Source organism: Mauremys reevesii, linkage group 3 (genome assembly GCF_016161935.1).
Source record: "Mauremys reevesii isolate NIE-2019 linkage group 3, ASM1616193v1, whole genome shotgun sequence".
In the NCBI taxonomy this organism is placed as follows: domain Eukaryota; kingdom Metazoa; phylum Chordata; order Testudines; family Geoemydidae; genus Mauremys; species Mauremys reevesii.
In genome coordinates this window covers 15,104,335-15,122,115 of record NC_052625.1, presented here as the reverse complement: position 1 = coordinate 15,122,115, position 17,781 = coordinate 15,104,335, and the positions used below count along the sequence as shown (strand labels likewise).

At 55.3% G+C, this 17,781-nt stretch overlaps 2 protein-coding genes across 11 annotated transcripts in view; both read right to left on the bottom strand.

Moving 5' to 3' along the window:
- Positions 1-9,754, bottom strand: OTX1 (orthodenticle homeobox 1). Its single transcript, XM_039528487.1, has 4 exons — positions 9,679-9,754; positions 6,769-6,996; positions 5,454-5,605; positions 1-2,042 (listed from the first exon to the last, which is right to left on the bottom strand). The coding sequence occupies exons 2-4, from the start codon at positions 6,863-6,865 to the stop codon at positions 1,287-1,289; spliced, it is 1,005 nt and encodes a 334-aa protein (XP_039384421.1). The 5' UTR covers positions 6,866-6,996; positions 9,679-9,754; the 3' UTR covers positions 1-1,286.
- A 4,842-nt stretch (positions 9,755-14,596) lies between these two features.
- Positions 14,597-17,781, bottom strand: part of EHBP1 (EH domain binding protein 1) — a 330,844-nt gene continuing 327,659 nt past the window's right edge. For all 10 annotated transcript variants that reach the window (XM_039528959.1, XM_039528958.1, XM_039528957.1 and 7 more), the window contains 2 exons: positions 16,032-16,146; positions 14,597-15,664 (listed from right to left, as the gene is read on the bottom strand). In XM_039528959.1, the coding sequence (XP_039384893.1) occupies positions 15,574-15,664; positions 16,032-16,146 (206 nt within the window). In that variant the 3' untranslated portion in view covers positions 14,597-15,573. The remainder of the gene's footprint in view (positions 15,665-16,031; positions 16,147-17,781) is intronic.

Sequence of the window (17,781 nt, the reverse complement as noted above, 5' to 3'; positions counted from 1 at the left end):
TTCATTAGTTTGCATTTTATTATAGGGCTATGTAGATAAAGGGGGAGGAGTTGCCTTACATTTCAACAGGTACGTGTTGGATTACGGTGTAATAATCAAATGTACAAATTCCTTTTCCACCGAGGGACAAAGCGGTTCAAACCCATCGTTGAGACAGATGCGCAGGCGTGGCTGGCTAGGGCCGGTGCACTAAAAACTCACTAGACAAACCGAAGGGGCTAAAAGGGAGGGAATTTGAGCTGCTTTTTTTCCTTTTACTTTTTCCCCCTATTTTTTTTCCTCCTTTTCTTTTTTGGTCTGTAAACAGGATCCGGACTGCGGATCCGCTGGACAAGCCTTTCCTCCCCCTCTTCCTAACCTTCCCAGCTCCCCCTCCCCACCCCTTACAGCTGTTCCCTAAATCACCATCCCAGCTCGCCTGCCCTCCCCGCCTCTTCTCCCTGGAATGGGTTTGATTTGCCAGAAGCAGCACGGGCACCCCAAAGAGAGAAAAGATGCAGCACTGGGAATCCTGACGCGCGGAAGATTTGTTGAAGGGGAAGGGAGAGGAGAGAAGTTTAGTTTAGTTCAGTTTCCTGCGTGTTAAACTCAAAATTTCAACCCAATAACATCAACTAAAAATAATACTGGTCCCTGGAACGGACCGAATATTTACACCATTCCTGCTGCTTGCTGCAGCAAGAGGCTCCGCCGTCCTACCGAGAGAGAGCCCGCAGGCTCTTCAAAGTAAAAAGACAGCGGTACCCAGGGTCTGCAGCGGGTACAGGGTGTCCACTCCCTGCCTTGCCATGGACAAGGAGTTCCAGAGAGCTGAGTCGTCAAACAGCTGGGGGGCGGCCTGCAGGGGAGAGGGGAGTCTGCGTGTCCAAGGCGCATTTCTTTTTAAATCGAGGAGGGGAGACGCACCGAAGTTCTCTTCCGGTCTCTGTGTGTTTGGTGTTAAAATCAACCCACCGGACGGCATAATCCCGGGGTGCGGAGAAGGAATAAATAAGAGTTACTGGGGAGGGTCCAGCAGCAGATCTCAGCCAGCAGCCCTGAGCCAGGGGCTGGGGGGCTCTTGGTCGGGGATGATGAGCGATTACTAGTGGTGACCATTGGGAATGGAGACCCAGTCCTGCCCGGGAGAAGGAAACGCACCGACGGCAGCTCCGGAGCAGGGAGCAGCGGGGCCAGCCCGGGGCTGGGGGTCGGCGCAGGCTGGGCCAGGAGCAAGGCCATTGTTTCTCACGTAGCAAAAGTCCAGCGGGGCCAGGCGCAGGGGGCCGGGCCGGGCCGGGCGCTGCCTACAAGACCTGGAACCTCCAGGACGCCTGGTCCTTGTAGTCCAGGCAGTCGGGGGAGTTGAAGTTGAGTTTCCAGGAGGAGGCGGCGCCGGGCTCCTTGTAGTCCAGGCAGTCGGGGGAGTTGAAGGCCAGCCCCGTGCTGCCGTAGCCCTGGTGGTGGTGATGGTGGTGGTGGTGGCCGGAGCCCTGGCCCAGCGGGTGGTGGTGGTGGCCGGCCATGGAGGAGGGCGCCATGGGGCTGAGCTGGTGCGGGTGGTGGTGCGAGTGCATGGGCGCCAGGTAGGAGCTGCACTCCACGCCGCCGAAGTAGGAGGAGGAGGGGGCCGCCGGGTAGCCCTGGTAGCCGCCGCCGCCCTGGCCGTAGGACATGGGGTAGGAGGCGGAGGCGGCGCCGGACACCGAGCGCTGCATGCAGGACGCGCCGCCGGGCGGCAGCGGCTCCGGCACGGACACGGCGGAGGGCGCGGCGCCCGGGGAGATGGAGGCCGGGCTCCAGATGGACGAGGCCGGGGCGCTGATGGAGGCGGCCGCCGCCGCGGGGTTGCCCAGCGCCGCCGCCGCGCTGCCGGAGGAGCTGGAGCTGGAGGAGGAGGACGAGCCCGAGCTGGAGACGGCGGGGGGCGTGAACTGGCCGCTGCTCTCCGAGCCCGAGCTCTCCCGCGCCGGGGACGGCTTCTTCTTGGCCGGCCGGCTCTTGGCCCCGCCGCCGCTCTGCTGCTGCTGCCGGCACTTGGCCCGCCGGTTCTTGAACCACACCTGCGGGGAGAGCGAGCCGTCAGCAGCCGGCCCCCGGCACCCGCTTCCCCCGGCCCCCCCCATACCCCATAGCCGGCCCCCGGCCCCTACTCCCCCCCCCCCAATACCCCATAGCCCCCACTTCCCCCAGCACCTGGCACTGCCCCCCCAGCCATCTGCTGGCCCCCAGACCTCCCAGCACCTGTAGCCAATCCTCGAGCACTCTAAACAGCCACTTCCCCTAGCCCCCATGAACCCTGAATAGCCAGCAGCACCCATTTCCCCTAGCACCACAGCCTTCCCCCCAGCACCCAGCTCCGAGCACCCTGAACAGCCACCATTACCCATAGCCAGCTACTGGCACCCACTTCACCCAGCACCCAGAGCCACTAGCATCCAGCCCCCGAGCATCCAATCCATCCACCAGCACCCAAGCACCCCAACTAACACCCATAGCCACCCACTGGAACCCCAGGCAGCTCCTGGCTTGCATAGCCTTCCACCAGCACCCCAAACAGCCCATAGCCATCCACGGGCACCCAGACCTATCCACCAGTACCTCTGACAACCATCACCATCCCCAGACATTCACCAGCAAACATAGCTGTCCACCAGCACTCCAGACAGCCCTGGGTGCTCATAGCAATTCACTGGTACCCAGTCCCTCCAGCACCCGCACCCATCCACTGACACAAAATCCCCCCCAGCACCCATCCACGTCCAGCCACCAGTAGCCATGACTCCCAGCGCCCACACCCATCCACCAGCACCAACCTGCCCTGTACCCCAACTCCATCCCCCAGGCTCCCACACTACGCCCCCCCTGCACCCTCAGCCATAAGACTCACACCCAGGACCCATCCCCCTGCTTGCAATGAGAGATGAGCCATTAACTGCCAGCTCCTCCACTATCCCTGCCAACCAGCGCCTATGCCCAGCACCCATCCCGCACCCACAAGGGAAAACAAAGTTAGCGTCGAGTTTCCCCACTACCCGCTGCTCCCCTCCCGGCTTCCAAACTAAATCCGGCACAACCCCCGGCTTCTCCACCCACCGCCGGGCCTAGCAGGGAGAGCAGAGCCATCAGTACCGGCTGCCCCCAGGGCACACCCGGCTTCTCCCTGGCCTCCCCAGCAGAGCAGCCAGCCCCCCACCCGCAAAGGAGACTGAAGCCCTCGGCACCCATGGCCGCCTCCATTATACCCCACCCACCCTGCAAGCCCATGGGCACCCAGCCCACCCACTCCCCGGCAGCTCACCTCGGCACTAGCCCCTGCTCTCCCCTCCAGAGCCGTACCCTCCCCCTAGCCCACAGGCAAACCGGCCCCATCAGTGCCCAGCACTCCCGCGGACCCCGCATCCTGCTCCCCCCCAGCACCTAGCCGAGAAGGGAGCCGGGAGCCATCAGCACTCAGTGCAGTGCCCTTCCCCCAGCCAGCGCCTCAACCCGTTCCCCGAAGCAGCCCCCAGCCTGCAAAGGCGCCCAGAGCAATGAGCTCCCCCCCACAACAACCAAGACGGCACCCAGCTTCCCCAGCCTGCGGGGAGCACGGAGTGATCAGCACCCAGCTCCCTCCCCACCCCCGCAATAGCCCCCAGGAAGAGGGGCACAGCGCCCAATTCTGCCAGCTATGCCCCAGCACAGCTGCCAAGGAGGGAAACACGTGCTGGGCCCTGATCAATCCAGCCCCCCAGACCCTTTCCGCTCCGCCCCAGCACAACCCCCACCCCCTCGAGAGGGGCCCAGCATCCAGCTCCCACCACCAGAGCTCTCCCTACCCGCTGCAGCGCCGGACACCCCCCATTAGCCCGTAGAGAAATGGGCCCAATGGGATCAGCGCCGAGCAGAGCAGCCCCGCTCCATGGCGAGGAGGACAGCACCGAGCACGGATATAGTGACCAACGCCCGAGGAATTCCAGCACAACCCCCCCCCCTCAGGTCCCCGGCCTTGGGGCACACTGAGCCTACCAGAAAACCCAGCCCCCCGCGAGAGAGGCAAAGCACGGCCCCTCCCGCCCCCGGGCTAGGGGCCCAGGACAGAGCTACACCTCCCTGCTAGGGAGGGGGGCACGCGGGGGGCAGCCCGGCCCCACACTGCAGAGACGGGTCTGTCTGTCTGTCCCGAAGGCCTGTGGTGGGGTCTGGCAGGTGGTGGTGGTGGTGGTGGTGGGTGTGGGAACTGCAGTCCCGGTGGCTGAGTTTGCCTCTGTCCCTGCCCTGGTGCTGGGATCCGGACCAAACGCGGCGCCAGGTGGGCCCCACGTGGAGCTCCCGTGGCCAGGGGACAGGCCCGCCTCCCCCCACCTCCCCCGGCCGGAGGGGCCATTTCTGACTGCAGGCGCCTCCGCGCCCAGGTTCAGCTGGCTGCGGGCTCTGCCCCCTGCCCCACGTGTCCCTGGCCGGGCGCGAGGCTGGCCCCTCACCCGGGCCCGGGAGGTGGGTTTTAAAGCATCCTCCACACCCCATCCCCATCCCCATGCCCGGGGGGAAGCGCCTACGCCCGAGGCTGCAGCCAGGGCCGGTGAGCGGCCCAGGAAAAGGCACCCGGGCCGGGCTGAGCCGCGGGCCTATGGCGAGATGCGGGGGAGGGACGGTGCCGCTCCAGGGGGTGTCCGGGCCCGGGGTAACTACGCCTGGATCCCCCCCCCCCACCAGGGCGTCCCCCCGCAGAGCCACAGGGAGCCCGCGGGACCCGATCTGCCTTTATTCCGCCCATGACGCTCGGGAACCCAGGCTGCCCTGGCCCCACCGTTTCCCCCGCGAGGGGACACCCCGGGGGGCTCCCTCCCGCGCGGCCTGATTTCCCACGGTAAAGGGGGGTGGCGCCTGTCGCCCCTGCCATCGGGCAGGGCGCTGCGCGGCAGCGGAGCCTGTTCCCCGCCGGGCCCAGGCAGGGGCAGCAATCGGGCCCAGGAGGGGTCGTGGGGACCGGCTGGAGAGCAGAGCCGGGGGAAACCCCACCACCACCAAAGCCAGGAATAAACATCTCCCCTGTAGGCTGAATGATCCACCCCGGCTCCCCAAACGCGGCCAGCGCCTCGCCCCAGCCAGCCAGCGGCGCTGAGCTTCCGCGCTAACCCAGGGGCGCAGAGGGGCCGGCGAGCCCGGTGTCTCAGCTTTGCCGCCAGCCAGCCCAGTGCGGGGCTCCAGCATTCACCTCCCCGTCCAGCCCGGCGCGCCTGGAGCAGCCCGGGAGCTGAAGCGGGTCTCAGGCCGGCCCCCCACCCGAAGCAGGGTAGGGAGGGCAGGCCGCGCCCTCGGAGCTGTTCGGAGCCGGGTCTGGCCCGTCCCTGCCCGGCCGGGAGCTGGATCTGGGCCCTGAGCGTGTCCCCCCCGCCTCTAAGCTGGCCACTGCCGGAGCGGATCGGATCGGCAGAAGGGGCCCGGGCCGGGGAGCTGCTGGCCCCGCGGCGGTGGACACGGTACCGGACCTGGACTCTGGACTCGGGCAGGTTGATCTTCAGCGCCACCTCCTCTCGCATGAAGATGTCCGGGTAGCGGGTCTTGGCGAAAAGCGCCTCCAGCACGTCCAGCTGCGAGCGGGTGAAGGTGGTGCGCTCCCGCCGCTGCTTCCGAGGGGTGGCTGCAGAGCCGGGGGAGACGGAGACAAGCGGGTTAGACACACGGACCCCCACGCGGGTGCCCCCCAGCAGCAGCAGGGGGCTGGGCTGCAGCCCGCCCCCCACTGTCAATCTCCCGGGACCGGGAGCGGAGCCGGGCCCTGCAAGCCCGTTGCTACAGATCGGGGTGTTCGCAGTTGGGCGGATTCGCACCCGAGCATTCAAAGAACAGAAATCGGTACGTGGGAGGGGAGCCGGGAGGGAAATAACCAGTATTTCATTTCCACCTTCGTTTAATAGGGGAGAAACAACCCCCCTCCATCTCTCCCTTCCAGCAAAACGTACAGGTTATAGGTAGACCAAGCATATTTTTGTAGCGTTTCAACGCTCCCCAGAAGCCAGGCTTCGTGGCATGGGGATGTGGAAGGGGGATTCCGAAGAAGATTTTTTAAAGAGGCGGGAGACAGGGGCGGAACTGCGAGCAAGCAACTGGCTCCAAAAGTTAAGGCCGAAGTGAAACTGACGAGGCAAAACGCGGCGGAGAACGCAAAGCGGATTGCGGCCCCCCGACCCCCAATCCATGCACAGCGGCCCCAGCAAGGCCCCGGAGGGGAGTTTTCAGGGTTTGTTTGTGTGTTTAAATTAAAATCCAGGGAAGAAAAAAATTTGAACGGGGGAGAATCATAACACACAAGTTAGGAACAGGCCGAGCTGGGACCACAGGGCAGCGCCTCTGTGGAGTTTGGTACAAGTTTCATTACATTATTTTTTTAAATAAAAGTTAACTATTCTAAATAGTTTCCCACTGTTAAAAAGCACATGAATTAAATCGAAATTTAAACTTTTCAAACTTCTTATCTGATCGTACGAAAACTATTTCGTTGTTGCGGGAAGGAGATTTCTCTATTGAAATCCTGGTGATTCTCGCCGAAGTTAATTTTGAGAGTACAAATTACTTTAAAAAGGATCTAACGAGCAGATTTGCTCTTTTAAATTTTTCTTTTTCAAAATGTACCCAGGTATTTTTGAAAAAGGCACAGTCTTGGAGTCGAAGAAATAGCCCATTTCTCTCATATTCGTTACAAGACAGGAGAAAAATGACTTGGTACAATCTTGTCCCCGCTGAGCAGTGTGATCTGACTGGCATAGGGGGTGGAGGTGGACAGGAGAGAGGTTTGATGCTCACCCGGATAGCCCACCGAGGGGTGCAGTAAGTCCATAGCCGGTCCGGTCAGCCCCAGCCCATTCATGCCATAGGGGGGCTGTTTGAGGTAAGACATCATGCTAAAAGCTGGAAAGATTTTCCCCAATTTATATATTTTAAAAAAAGTCTGTCTACAATTTCTCGAAGTCACAAAATTGGTTCTTTCAGGCGACGGCAGAAAATCCGGGCGCAGAAGAGACTCTCCGCTCCCTAAAAGAAATAAAACAAAAACAACACACACAACAAGACCAACATCAGCAGCTCTTGGGAGCGGAATGGACAAGCCACGTCGCTTCCAGGGCACAACGCAAAACAGTTGGGATTCGGAGTTTTACAGCCAGACCGGAGCGGCGCAGATCAAGCGCTAAGAAATACAATTTAACCCCCCCCCCCCAACAATTGCAAATGATCGAAAGCGTAGGGAGGTTGGAACTATTTTTTGTGCATGAAATGAAATCGTTTGCGGTGCACAGAGAGAGGCGCAAGCGCACAGCAGCGCGGCCCGAAAAGCCCCCTGCTCGCTGCAAACGGGGCTTTATTTCGCTCAAATAAAAATCGAAAGTTTCACCATTTTCGTTGTCAGTTATTATTGTTTTAAAGTTTTTGCGCATGTAGAAAAGGGCGAGGGGGGCAATCAATATGGCCGACCCCTCCCAAACGAAGGGGAATAAGAAAGTGCCAGAGTGGAAGGGGGGGGGGAGTTTTTTAAGCAGAGCCACATTAACATACAATCGCCGTGGGGCTTGGAGGGGGCACAATCCGAGTGATGGGGGGGGGGGATAAAGCAATTATTTAAAAAGATAATTGGATTAGAAATCAAAACGAGATACCAAAAGGGGGATGTATAATTAATTTAAGAGCGAGCAGAAGGGGACATTTTAATTAGAAATGGCCAGTAGTTAAAAAACAACCCGATTTTTAGTCACTTTGAAATTCATATTCCAGGGGGTTCCTCCCGTAGGGGTGACGGAAACAAGTTTACCGAAAGGCACAACGTGTGTGTGTGTGTGTGTAGGGGGGAAGTTTTCACGGTCTCTCACTAGGGATTTTATTCTAAATAAATAAAACGAGACATTGCCAGAGTTTCTTTCCTGCCATGCCTTGCTGGGAGCCATTACAGGGCGCCGAGAAGTGCCAACTCGGACACTTCGCCTCTCGCTTTCCTGCAAATTCAGGGTTTTTGTTTTTGTTTTGTTTTGGGGCTGTTCTCCGGCATTCCCCTGATGCAAAGAGTTTACGCGCAGACCCCGGGATCTGGAATGCATTTCTTTGTGTTCCGGAGCGAGGACTCCAGGTAAAATCCACAACTTTGATCCCGTCTTCCAGCTCCCAGGAATCGCTCTCCGCTGTCCACAGACCTCCCCCCGCCCCAAGAACCCTCATTACCCCCCGAGAAAAATGAGAATAGACAAACTCAACAAATAAAATCCTAAATCCAGCAACAGATGGTGGCGGCTCTAATCACGATTAATCACTAGCTAGAAACTTTAATTGCGTTCAGGGCTATGTTGTCTCCAGCTGAGTTTCCTGTATTTACACCAGAATGATTAAGGGGGGGGGGTGTTTGTTTTCGCTGGTAAGACTATTTCCAAATTAATTTGCATCCTCCAGGGGTGCTGGAACGATTTGTATCGTGGGGGTGCAGCGAACCAGTGCACCAAAAAGTGTAAACTCTGTGTCGGATGGAAAGCACTTCAAGCAGAAGCGCACAGACACCCCCCACCCCAGCACCCCTCGCTCCAGCACCTCTGTCTTCCAGCTCCCAGGCTAACCTGTTGCACTGGACAGCTGGGAGCCCCTCTAGTTCGGTGTGGAAATTAAACACATCCGGTTGAGTTAGCAGCTTGGAATAAGCGAATGGCACAGATACGTTTGCAGGAGGTTTCCAAAGAGGCCTATCTTGACTTTTCCGTATATTCTCTTTCCCGACAGCACCGGGTCCTCATTGCAAAGTGTCCTAACCCCCCAGGCCAGGGGGGTGTTGAACGAGGCCGGCCTAGCCTCCCAGAGACCCCCTAAGCGTGAGCACCCGCGCCTCTACATCCGAGGGAATTAAGCCCACGCCATGTAAACGGAGGCGCCCCGGCACCAGAGAGAGATGGCTCGAAAGCGGATCCGTGGCTTGGAAATGGACCACTGCAGCCAGCGCGTTGGTCCAGTCCAGGCCAGGCCCCCGCGGCACGAGAAGCCAGCGCTTTCCTCCGAGCAGATGCCGCCGGAGCGGCTCCTGGAGAGGTGCAGGGCTGAGCCCGGAGTGAGTTGGCCCGGGCGCTCATTATGTAAGTTTGTTTGCCAGCCCTGCAGTGTCACCATCCCAGGGAGGGGTGAGGCGAGGCGAGGCGAGGCGCTGGAGGAGGGTGAGAGCCGGGGGGGCCGCTCACCTTCAGCTAAAACAAAACCAAACAGCCCCAACCCCCCGCCCCAAGTGCGGGGCTTCGCCAGCGCCGCGCGGGACCCTGCCGGGCTGCCCTGGGCGCGCGGGCGGAGCAGCCGCTTTGCAGGGGAGTTGCAAAGTCTGGCAGGGAGAAGGGGGCAGCGCTCAGCGCCTCGCCCAGGCTCCCCAAGGGGCCGGGCCGGGCTCAGCCGCTGCCCGCAGGGTCCCGGGCAGAGCAGAGCAGAGGGGCCGGGGCGCCGCCAATGCCCCCCACCAGGTCCCGGGCGCGGGGCGCTCGGTGCAGCCCGTCGCGCCGGGGCAGAGTGAGCAGGAGCCGGGCGCCTCCGCCTCACCTGCCCGGCAGCGCCCCGTGCAATGGCCCCAAGGGGTCCCGGCTCGGCGCCCCGGCCAGCGGCTGCTCCTGGGACTTTCCTGCGCGGCCGGCGCTAAGTTCTGGCGGGCGGGCGGCGGGGGGGGGGGGGGCGCGGGGCGCGCGGGGCTGCAGGAGGCGCGTTTACCTTGCGGCAGGAGCGGTCTCGCCCGGGCGCGTAGGGGATGGGAAATGCAGCCTGATGGAGATTGATCACCTTTCCACTGCCCTACCCTTGTATGTGCGCGCGAGGCGAGTGCGTAACCAGCCCCGGCGCCAATCCCCGGCCGCCCCGCGCCTGACTGACAGCCGCCTGGGCAATGGCAGCGCAGGACGCGGGTTACCTCTGCACGCCCCCCCCCCCTCCTCCCCACTCCACCCCAGCCCGCCGCGCGCACCGGCTCCCCCGGGGCAGGCGGCTGCTGCGCCTCGTGCAGCTCCCCAGTGCGCCGGGTCCGCGCCCGGCCCCCGCCCCAGACAAAGCCCGGCCGAGTGCGGGGACAAGCCCGATGAGCTCCGCTGGCGGCGGGCCGAGACCGACCGCCCCCTCCCACCTTGCACCCTGGCGGGCCGTGCGCCCAGGGCGAACTTTTGCGCGTTTAGTTGCTGCGTGTGCGCGTCGGGTTGTATTTGCGCGTGCAAGCGCCGCCTGAAGCCAGACCGACCGCGCGAAACCCCGAACTGAGTGTCTCCAGGGGCGAGATCTCCGTGCCTGGCCACTGAGGATGGGGAGCGATTTCCTTCTAGGTTGGAGGAAGCTTCCCCAGTCCTCCCCGAGCTTGGCTTTTTCTCTGCAACCCCCACTCGGTCTCCCAAAGTTTGCACCTCCCGTTTTTCGTACGCTCTTGCCTGACATCCGTTACATGTGCACAGAAATGTACATTCACGACGACGGAATGGCCGGTCTTCCCCTGGCCAGGCGCTTAAAACCGGACCTTTCGTTCCCGTTTGGGTTCGGGTAGGACCTGGGCTCGGAGAAAAGGGGGTTGCGAATTGGCCTGGCCTGGGATGGTTTCCCCCCCCCCCCCCCTTCCTGAAACATTAAAATTGTCCGTTGCTGAAAATCGGTTAAAGCCTTTACTGGAAACGCGCCGATTGTTTCCACAAAACGAAGGAAGTGGCAGAAATGGCCATTGGTGACCATCAACTTTGTCTTTTCTCTCCAAACTCTAGGCCACACAATTATCTGTCCATATATAGGTTTAAGTTGCACCAGCTCATACATATTAACGAAGGGCCCTAATCCCCTCCTAAGAATTACTCCTTTTTTCTGTAGTTTACCAGGAGAATGTCTAATCACACAAAGGGGAAGCTGAAAAGGGGTAATAATAATAAAATGCAAAAAAAAAAAAATCAACTCGTTGCCAGCAAAATAAATTAAACGCGGCCGGGCATCAAAGTAAGTGTTTTTCACGAGACACTTTCCTTCGGCGTCCCAATAAAATACGGTAACAGAATATCATGGATGCGCACTGTTTCCTTAACTGCTTCTCAAAGGGGCCAGGAGATCTGCTTAGGACCTTTAATAAGGCTTTGGTGCGGGTCTTTTGTTGATCTCTCCAAATCAACTCCTTCTAATTGAAGTTGGAGCTGAAAGCGAGCTAATGTTCAAAGGAAGTGACCGCCGGCCCAACGAAATTACATTTTTTCGGGCGATGAGGGGACATCTAATCAAAGGGGGGTGCGGGGGGGGGGGGCGGACGAAAGAAAAGGAGGTTTACAAGATCTGTCTCTAGTCCACAAAAGTCAGCGACACGGGCACTTCTCCGCGGAACAAAGGCGCCGCAGCCCATTCATTCATTCATTCAAAAAAAAAAGTAAAGGGCTGACCGGGGCCACCCCTCCCCCTGGTCCTTACCTTTGCCATTGTCCGCCCAGGGGGGCGAGCTGGGCTCAGGCACCTGAGCCTTTGTCCCAGAGCTGCGGACAATGAGTTTGGGGCCAGTTTTGAACAAGGAAGGGCTGATCTCCAACGCGCTTGCCCTGGCACAAGGAGCCTCGCCAGACTCCACTCAAGCCCCTTGCCAGAAATACAATATTATTAGCTATATCCCCCCCACCCCCCAATAATCAGCTCCTGGGTATTCGCCCAGAGGGTTTCGTCATGCACAGGGGCAGATGGAGGCGAAGCATTTGGGTGCTGGGCTCCATAGGAATGTCCGCCCGGCCCTCGCCAGCTCCCCGCGCCCCGGCTCAGCGCCGCAGGATGGGATCCAGGCGCGGGAAGGGCGAAGGTATCAAGTAGCACCGGCCCCTTTCCGCGCGCGAGTGTAATCAGAGTGTTTGTCTAATCCCAAATTGCAGGCGAATTTTCTGAACGCGCAGCCCATAAAAGCCCTGGATTAGGGGGAGGCCGGGGGCACAAGGCAGAGCGCGAGCAGGAGAAAAGTTTGGCGCGCCGCGCCGGGGACCCGGGGCTGCCGCCTGGCGCGCAGGAGAAGAAGGAGCAGCAGCCGCGGCGGAGGCGGAGGGGGGCAGCCCGGTTGCCCTGTCCTGCGAGGAGCCACCCCCGGGGACCGCGCGGGAAGGGGCTGGCCGTGCCCCCCAAGGGCCCCGCTCGGCACGGGGCGCCGGCGGAAGGCTCCTGGACTCTGCCCCGGGGCCGCCAGGCCGGACTCCCTTTGCTTGTGCTCAGGGGGCAGCGCTGGCTTGTGCGCACAGGTAAGGTGCAGCAGGGCTCGGCCTCCCCGCGGCCCCTCTCGGGGCAAGGGGCGCGGCCGGCTGGGGCACGGGGAGGGGGCTTCGGTTCCCCGGCGCTGGGGCAGGGCACGGAGCTGGAGGCTGCAGCCGGGGGCTCTGATGCTCCGCACAGGTCAGGCTGGAGCGGTTTTGCAGGGCGAGGCACTGGCTGGGACAGGTTCCGTCCCGAAGCAGGTTCCCCGAGCGGTTCCTACGGAATCCGCTGTCAGAAATACGAAGTACCCCTCAAGCTATAGGGGTTAGGACAATTCGTTGAGTTTAGCGTCACCGTTTTAAGACCCCCCCAAGCCCACAGCATCCAGCCTGGCTGGTGGGAACTGCATCTGGCTTTTCAGGAGGGGCTTCCTGATGGGCCGCTCTGCAGCTCAGGCCCCGCAGAGCGGCACTTTAAAAACCCCAATAGAAATACTTCGGGAGAGGAGCCCAACATCCACTTCTCCCTTCCAGCCACTAACGAACGCAGCCCGGCTTCTAGCTTAACCGAAAACGAGCTCGACTGAGAATACCCCCCCCCCCCGCCGCTTTCTGGGGAGAGCAAGTCCCAGCTCCCGAACCAGCAATTGCTCTTCGCTGCCAACACCGCCTCTAGCAGCCTGCAGTGTATTGTGTTGGGTCTGTCCTCGGTGTCCAAGCGTGTCACCCCCCCCACACCCCAGGCTTCATGCGGACCTCTGGGAAGTCCCAGCACCCCCCCCCCCAAACAACTCACACCCCACCCGGGGGGCTGAATAATCCATCCCTGGAGCTGCCTGGCTAGAAGTAGCCAGAGCCCTGCATTGCAGAGAACCTGCCCAGGGAAGCGCTCAGCAAATGAATGGGAAAGTTTTAAAAGGCCAAAGAGGACGTCAGCTGTCAAAACTTATTTTTCCCTCTTTAATCACAGCGGCGAGGACATGGCTGGTGTCATTAGAACAGGCCCCTGCCCCCAACCCCACAGCCAAGGGGGCGGCGAGGGTAAACAGATGTTCGCTGCAAATTAACAAATTCTAATCTGACTCTTAGGACCCGATAAACCGCATTAACCCACGTTAAAACAAAAAGGGCCCAAGTGCAGAGCGGCTTGGAAAGGCGGGCGGCGGCAGGAGGGAAACAACCCCCCCACAAGGGGAGGTGGTGAGGGGAATGGAGTCAGAGGGCGAGGGGGGGAGAGATCCTGGCCCGAATTTCAGCCCCTAATCGAAGGAGATAAGAGGTTTAATTCATTTAGCATATGAACCAGCTCGGCAAGCGATTCCCATTCTGGGCAGATCCAACGGCACAAGCCCAGAGCCCGCGTATTTACCCTGGCGCTTGTTATCATTTTAACCGGATTATTCACGATGTGGATTTTGTAACATATCGTGGATTCTCCCTGCACTGGTCAGGAAAACGCATCCGCGCCGGCAGCCGCGGGAGCAGCTCCTGAGTCCTGGCCTCACTTGGCTGGATTTCGCAGCGATTGGATGGGGCAATTTGCAAATGGGGTCTCTGGCGACGCTTAACGAACAGGACTATTGCAGGGCCAGCTCCCAACCAAGTGCAAAGCGGAGCCACTGGGTCCCTTCCTAGAAACTTCTCAGTAACTTTTTCCCCAGGCCGTGGCAGGCGCCGATTAGAGCTGCTGCTGCATTCTTGTGTGCGCGATGGGGCTGTTCTTTTCCAGCTGACGCGTGATTTATATTTTCTTGTAAAACGTCTCTGACACTCTGAAGCATAAACCTGCTGCATTATTATTTTCAGGTCTCCTGACTTGTCGAACAGACTTCCTTTTGTTAGGGGTCCCCTTGCAGAAGAGGGTTTGTTTGCTGCTGGAATGAGCTGAGCAGGCGAATACAGGAATACGCCATGCCACGTAAAAAAGTTGAACTCATGGTCTGGCTTGGTTCTATCACAATATATATATTTTTAAAACTGCAGCTCCCTGAGAGTTAACAAAGGGCTTTGATCTGGTCCACTGAGCTGTAAAAGGCAAGCCACTGCAAATGAATCGTTAGGTGAAGAAAATGATGCAATTTCCCTAGTTATGAAAATCTTTGACAAAGTGGCAGTGACCAGAGGTCCATTTGCAAAATCTCAGTGTGAACAGGAACAGCCGCCGAAAGAGAGATTGGAACCTACTTGGACAAACACTGCTTATACCTGGGAAAGTTTAAAAATAAATATCACTTCCATTGCTTTTAAATTTCCCATCAAAATTCTATTTTTTGTGTCTGAAGGTGTATCTTTTGTATCTAGACTGTTCAGTTTCAGGTAGGAAGCTGTTGCGTTTGCAGATCATTTTTGACAAATTCATTTTAAAAATTAACTAACCTTTCCCCATCTCCCCTCACCCCTCAAACAATCAGAGGTAATAAACTTTTCACACTGGGAAGAGAGGACAGCAGGAGTTAACGGTAAGAAAGATTCGGCTTTTATTGAAAATTTATATATGACTCAGTCTTGTAATAAATAAAGAGTTGTCACAAAAATGAGCGCGATGTAAGCGGAGGGAACATGAACTGGGAGGGGGTTGCACACAATGGCAGAACAGACTTTAATAAGTACAGAATAAATATGAACAGCGTTCTGGAGCCAATGCAGAGGTCCAACAAAATGGAGAAGGGAACAAAACTAGATGTAATAAATAATTACAAAAAATGGCATAGCCTTTAATGACAAAATGTTTCTGTAAACTGATGCACTTCAATTAGCCCCATCTCACATCACATCTTCAGATCACAAGGCTCTTTTTCAAACCATATGTTAAAGAACTAGTCTCTGAGCGAATCAGACAGTCTTAATTTATATTATACATACAATAAAATGTAAAACGCTGCTGAAATAAACACTGGTAAATATAGCACATTTTAATAACTGGATTGAATCTGATCTAACTATAAAATTTAGATAGCTTATTAAGTATTACATATGGCAGGACTAGATGAAACCATTCAGAATGATTTTTGTTTTCTATTTCCCTCTCTATAATTCTATTACAACAAAAACATATTTATTTCAGAATTCATTCCTCCTCCAGCTAAAGAAATCCAGACAGACAGATTTTTTTCTCTTAAACATTTCTGATATCACCGCCACAACAATGTTTCTGTGCAAATGTATTTAACAGAATTTCAACATGATGACTAAGCTCACAAATAAATCATAATACAAAGCTAGTTTGGAATAATATTGCTTGAGTGGGAAAAAATAACAAATCCAGAAAACAATGCAGTATAGAGCTGGCCTAACAAAAGGGCAAAAGTTTTAATTTTGTTTGAAATATTGAATGGTAATATCGTTTTTTTCAGTCTTGGGGTCAGTATTTTAAAAATGTAAGAAAGGTCTGGACTACAAAATGCAACTGCATCTGCTCCAGGAAGGCCAGTCACTGAAGGACACATTTCTCTTCTTTCTTGGCCATCTTGCCTTTGTTTTGTTCAAGAGTTCTTTCCAAATGTTCATCTTCTTCTTCGGCCCTGAAAAACAAACCCCAGGTACAATTATTGTCCATTTTCTATCTAAGGTAATGCAGTTCCTCTTTACACCACCCAGCCTCTCTGCAGGCTAATTTGCCAAAGGGATTTCGATACTGAGCACCACTCTAGAGTCAGATGTGATAGCACCATTCAGTTTGAGGATCGGGCTCTGATTTTCTTTAAAATGGATCTTCATTACCAACTCCTCGAGTTCATGTTTCATTTTTGATCATCAGAGAACATGCTGCCTTTGTTACTGAACTTTCCTCAAACTTTTACTGTCCGGACAATAGACACAAAGCAAATCCATTCACAGAAAAGTCAGAATGTCTCTAGAGGGTTTAAAGAAAGAACACGTCATACTTACTGTTTTTCTTGGGCGTCCAAATCTCTGACCAGGGCATCACGTTTATTAACGAGAATTACAAGTTCATCCAGCAAAAGCTGCTCTCGCCTTTTCTGGGCTTCATTCTTTTGCCAATCTGAAAATAAAATACAAATACATGAAATAACAATAATACCCCTCCCCCTCCAAATGTGTGGTTTAAAATCTTTTTGGTCTTAACTGCTGTATGATTTAAATAATGGGTGTCAGATCTTTGGCCTTCGCAATAATAAAAAAAAAGATTATTCCTTTCTGTGACCCGAAAGGGGTGTGGAACTTTAAGCAGGATAACATTTCACATTTGTGTGAATTTGTGTAAATAAAAAATATCAAGTTATTGAAGATCTGCATTTGACTTCATGCATTATTTTGTAAATCATTGCCATAAATGTGTACATGTCTCCATAAACAACTAATGTCTATAGTAGATTTAGCGATATTATTCCAAGATGCCTAATTTCTAAATCTCTCACAGAGCTTTTAACTGAGGCCTGGACAGACTGGAATCAGTTTATAAATAGCAATTTAAAAAAAAACAGAAAGAAATGGAATCATATGTATTTTTTTTTCATTTATTGTTTTGTTTTATCTTATTCTAAAAGTCTTTCTAGCTCTAGCCTTGTTTTCTGTAAATATATTGGGCGTGGGGAGGGGCACATTTGTTTCTGAAACTGGCAAAATTCACAGAACCAAAAAATATTATAAGAACTTTTCCTAATCTAGAATTTAACTCCATTTCCGTACAAATAGCTTATTCTTTGCTAATTTCTTGCTTGGTATATCTTAGCAGTTGGAAGTATCTCACACTGGGCACCATATGCTTCACAATAACTTTAAAAGTAGGTGTCAGTTAATTAGCATTTTTCTCCAAAGTAAAAATACATTTGGTAGACAATATTACATAGCACCCCTCTCCATAGCAATGTAACCAGTCTGATTGTTTGCATGATGGCTAAATCCAAGGCTCTTTGCTAAATGACAATTACAGATCTGATTTTGAAATTATTTTGTTGCACAAGATTGGATAATGTCTAATCGCTCTCCCATTGCACTCATCTTGTGCATGCTTACAGCCGGAGGAGTCCAAAGGAACATTTTTGACCCCATATGCTTCCCTTGCATGATCTCTGTCCCTCTTAACAGAGCCGTATCTGCATTTCATAAAAAGAAGGCAAATTTAAGATTGGAACATGCCTGAAGTCCAAGCCAACTGCTCTCTAGCCAGACTGTAAGGGCTTGTAGCTGTCAATCAAACCACCAGTCTACCCCGCCTCCCTCATTAGGAAAGTAAACAATGAAAAGAAGGAGAAGTAGATGATGAGGGAGATAGCAGAACAAATGAGGACCAGGAGGGAAACAGGACACCAGCTTAAAAATGTCCATAACCACCGACTCAAGCAGTGTCCTCCCCTCTGTGCACTTTCCAAAAAACAGAGGAAAGAGAGTGTGCAATCCTTTTGGATTTCTCTCTTCTCTCTCTATTGCCCTGGGCAATCATGTTAAAACTCACATGGCTGGTGCTTATTCAGATAAACCTAACAATGCACACCAATGGTTACCATGTGAATCTTCACAAACCACACAAGAATGTGCTGGTTCAAATCCCCCTGACCCCCCTCCAAAGCAAAATTTATTCAAGACAGCAAACTGCTCAGAAGCTTTATGAAAGCAAGTGGTGCTAGAGGGAATTCAGTCTTGTATTTACAAATTAAAAATTAGATGCATCATCATG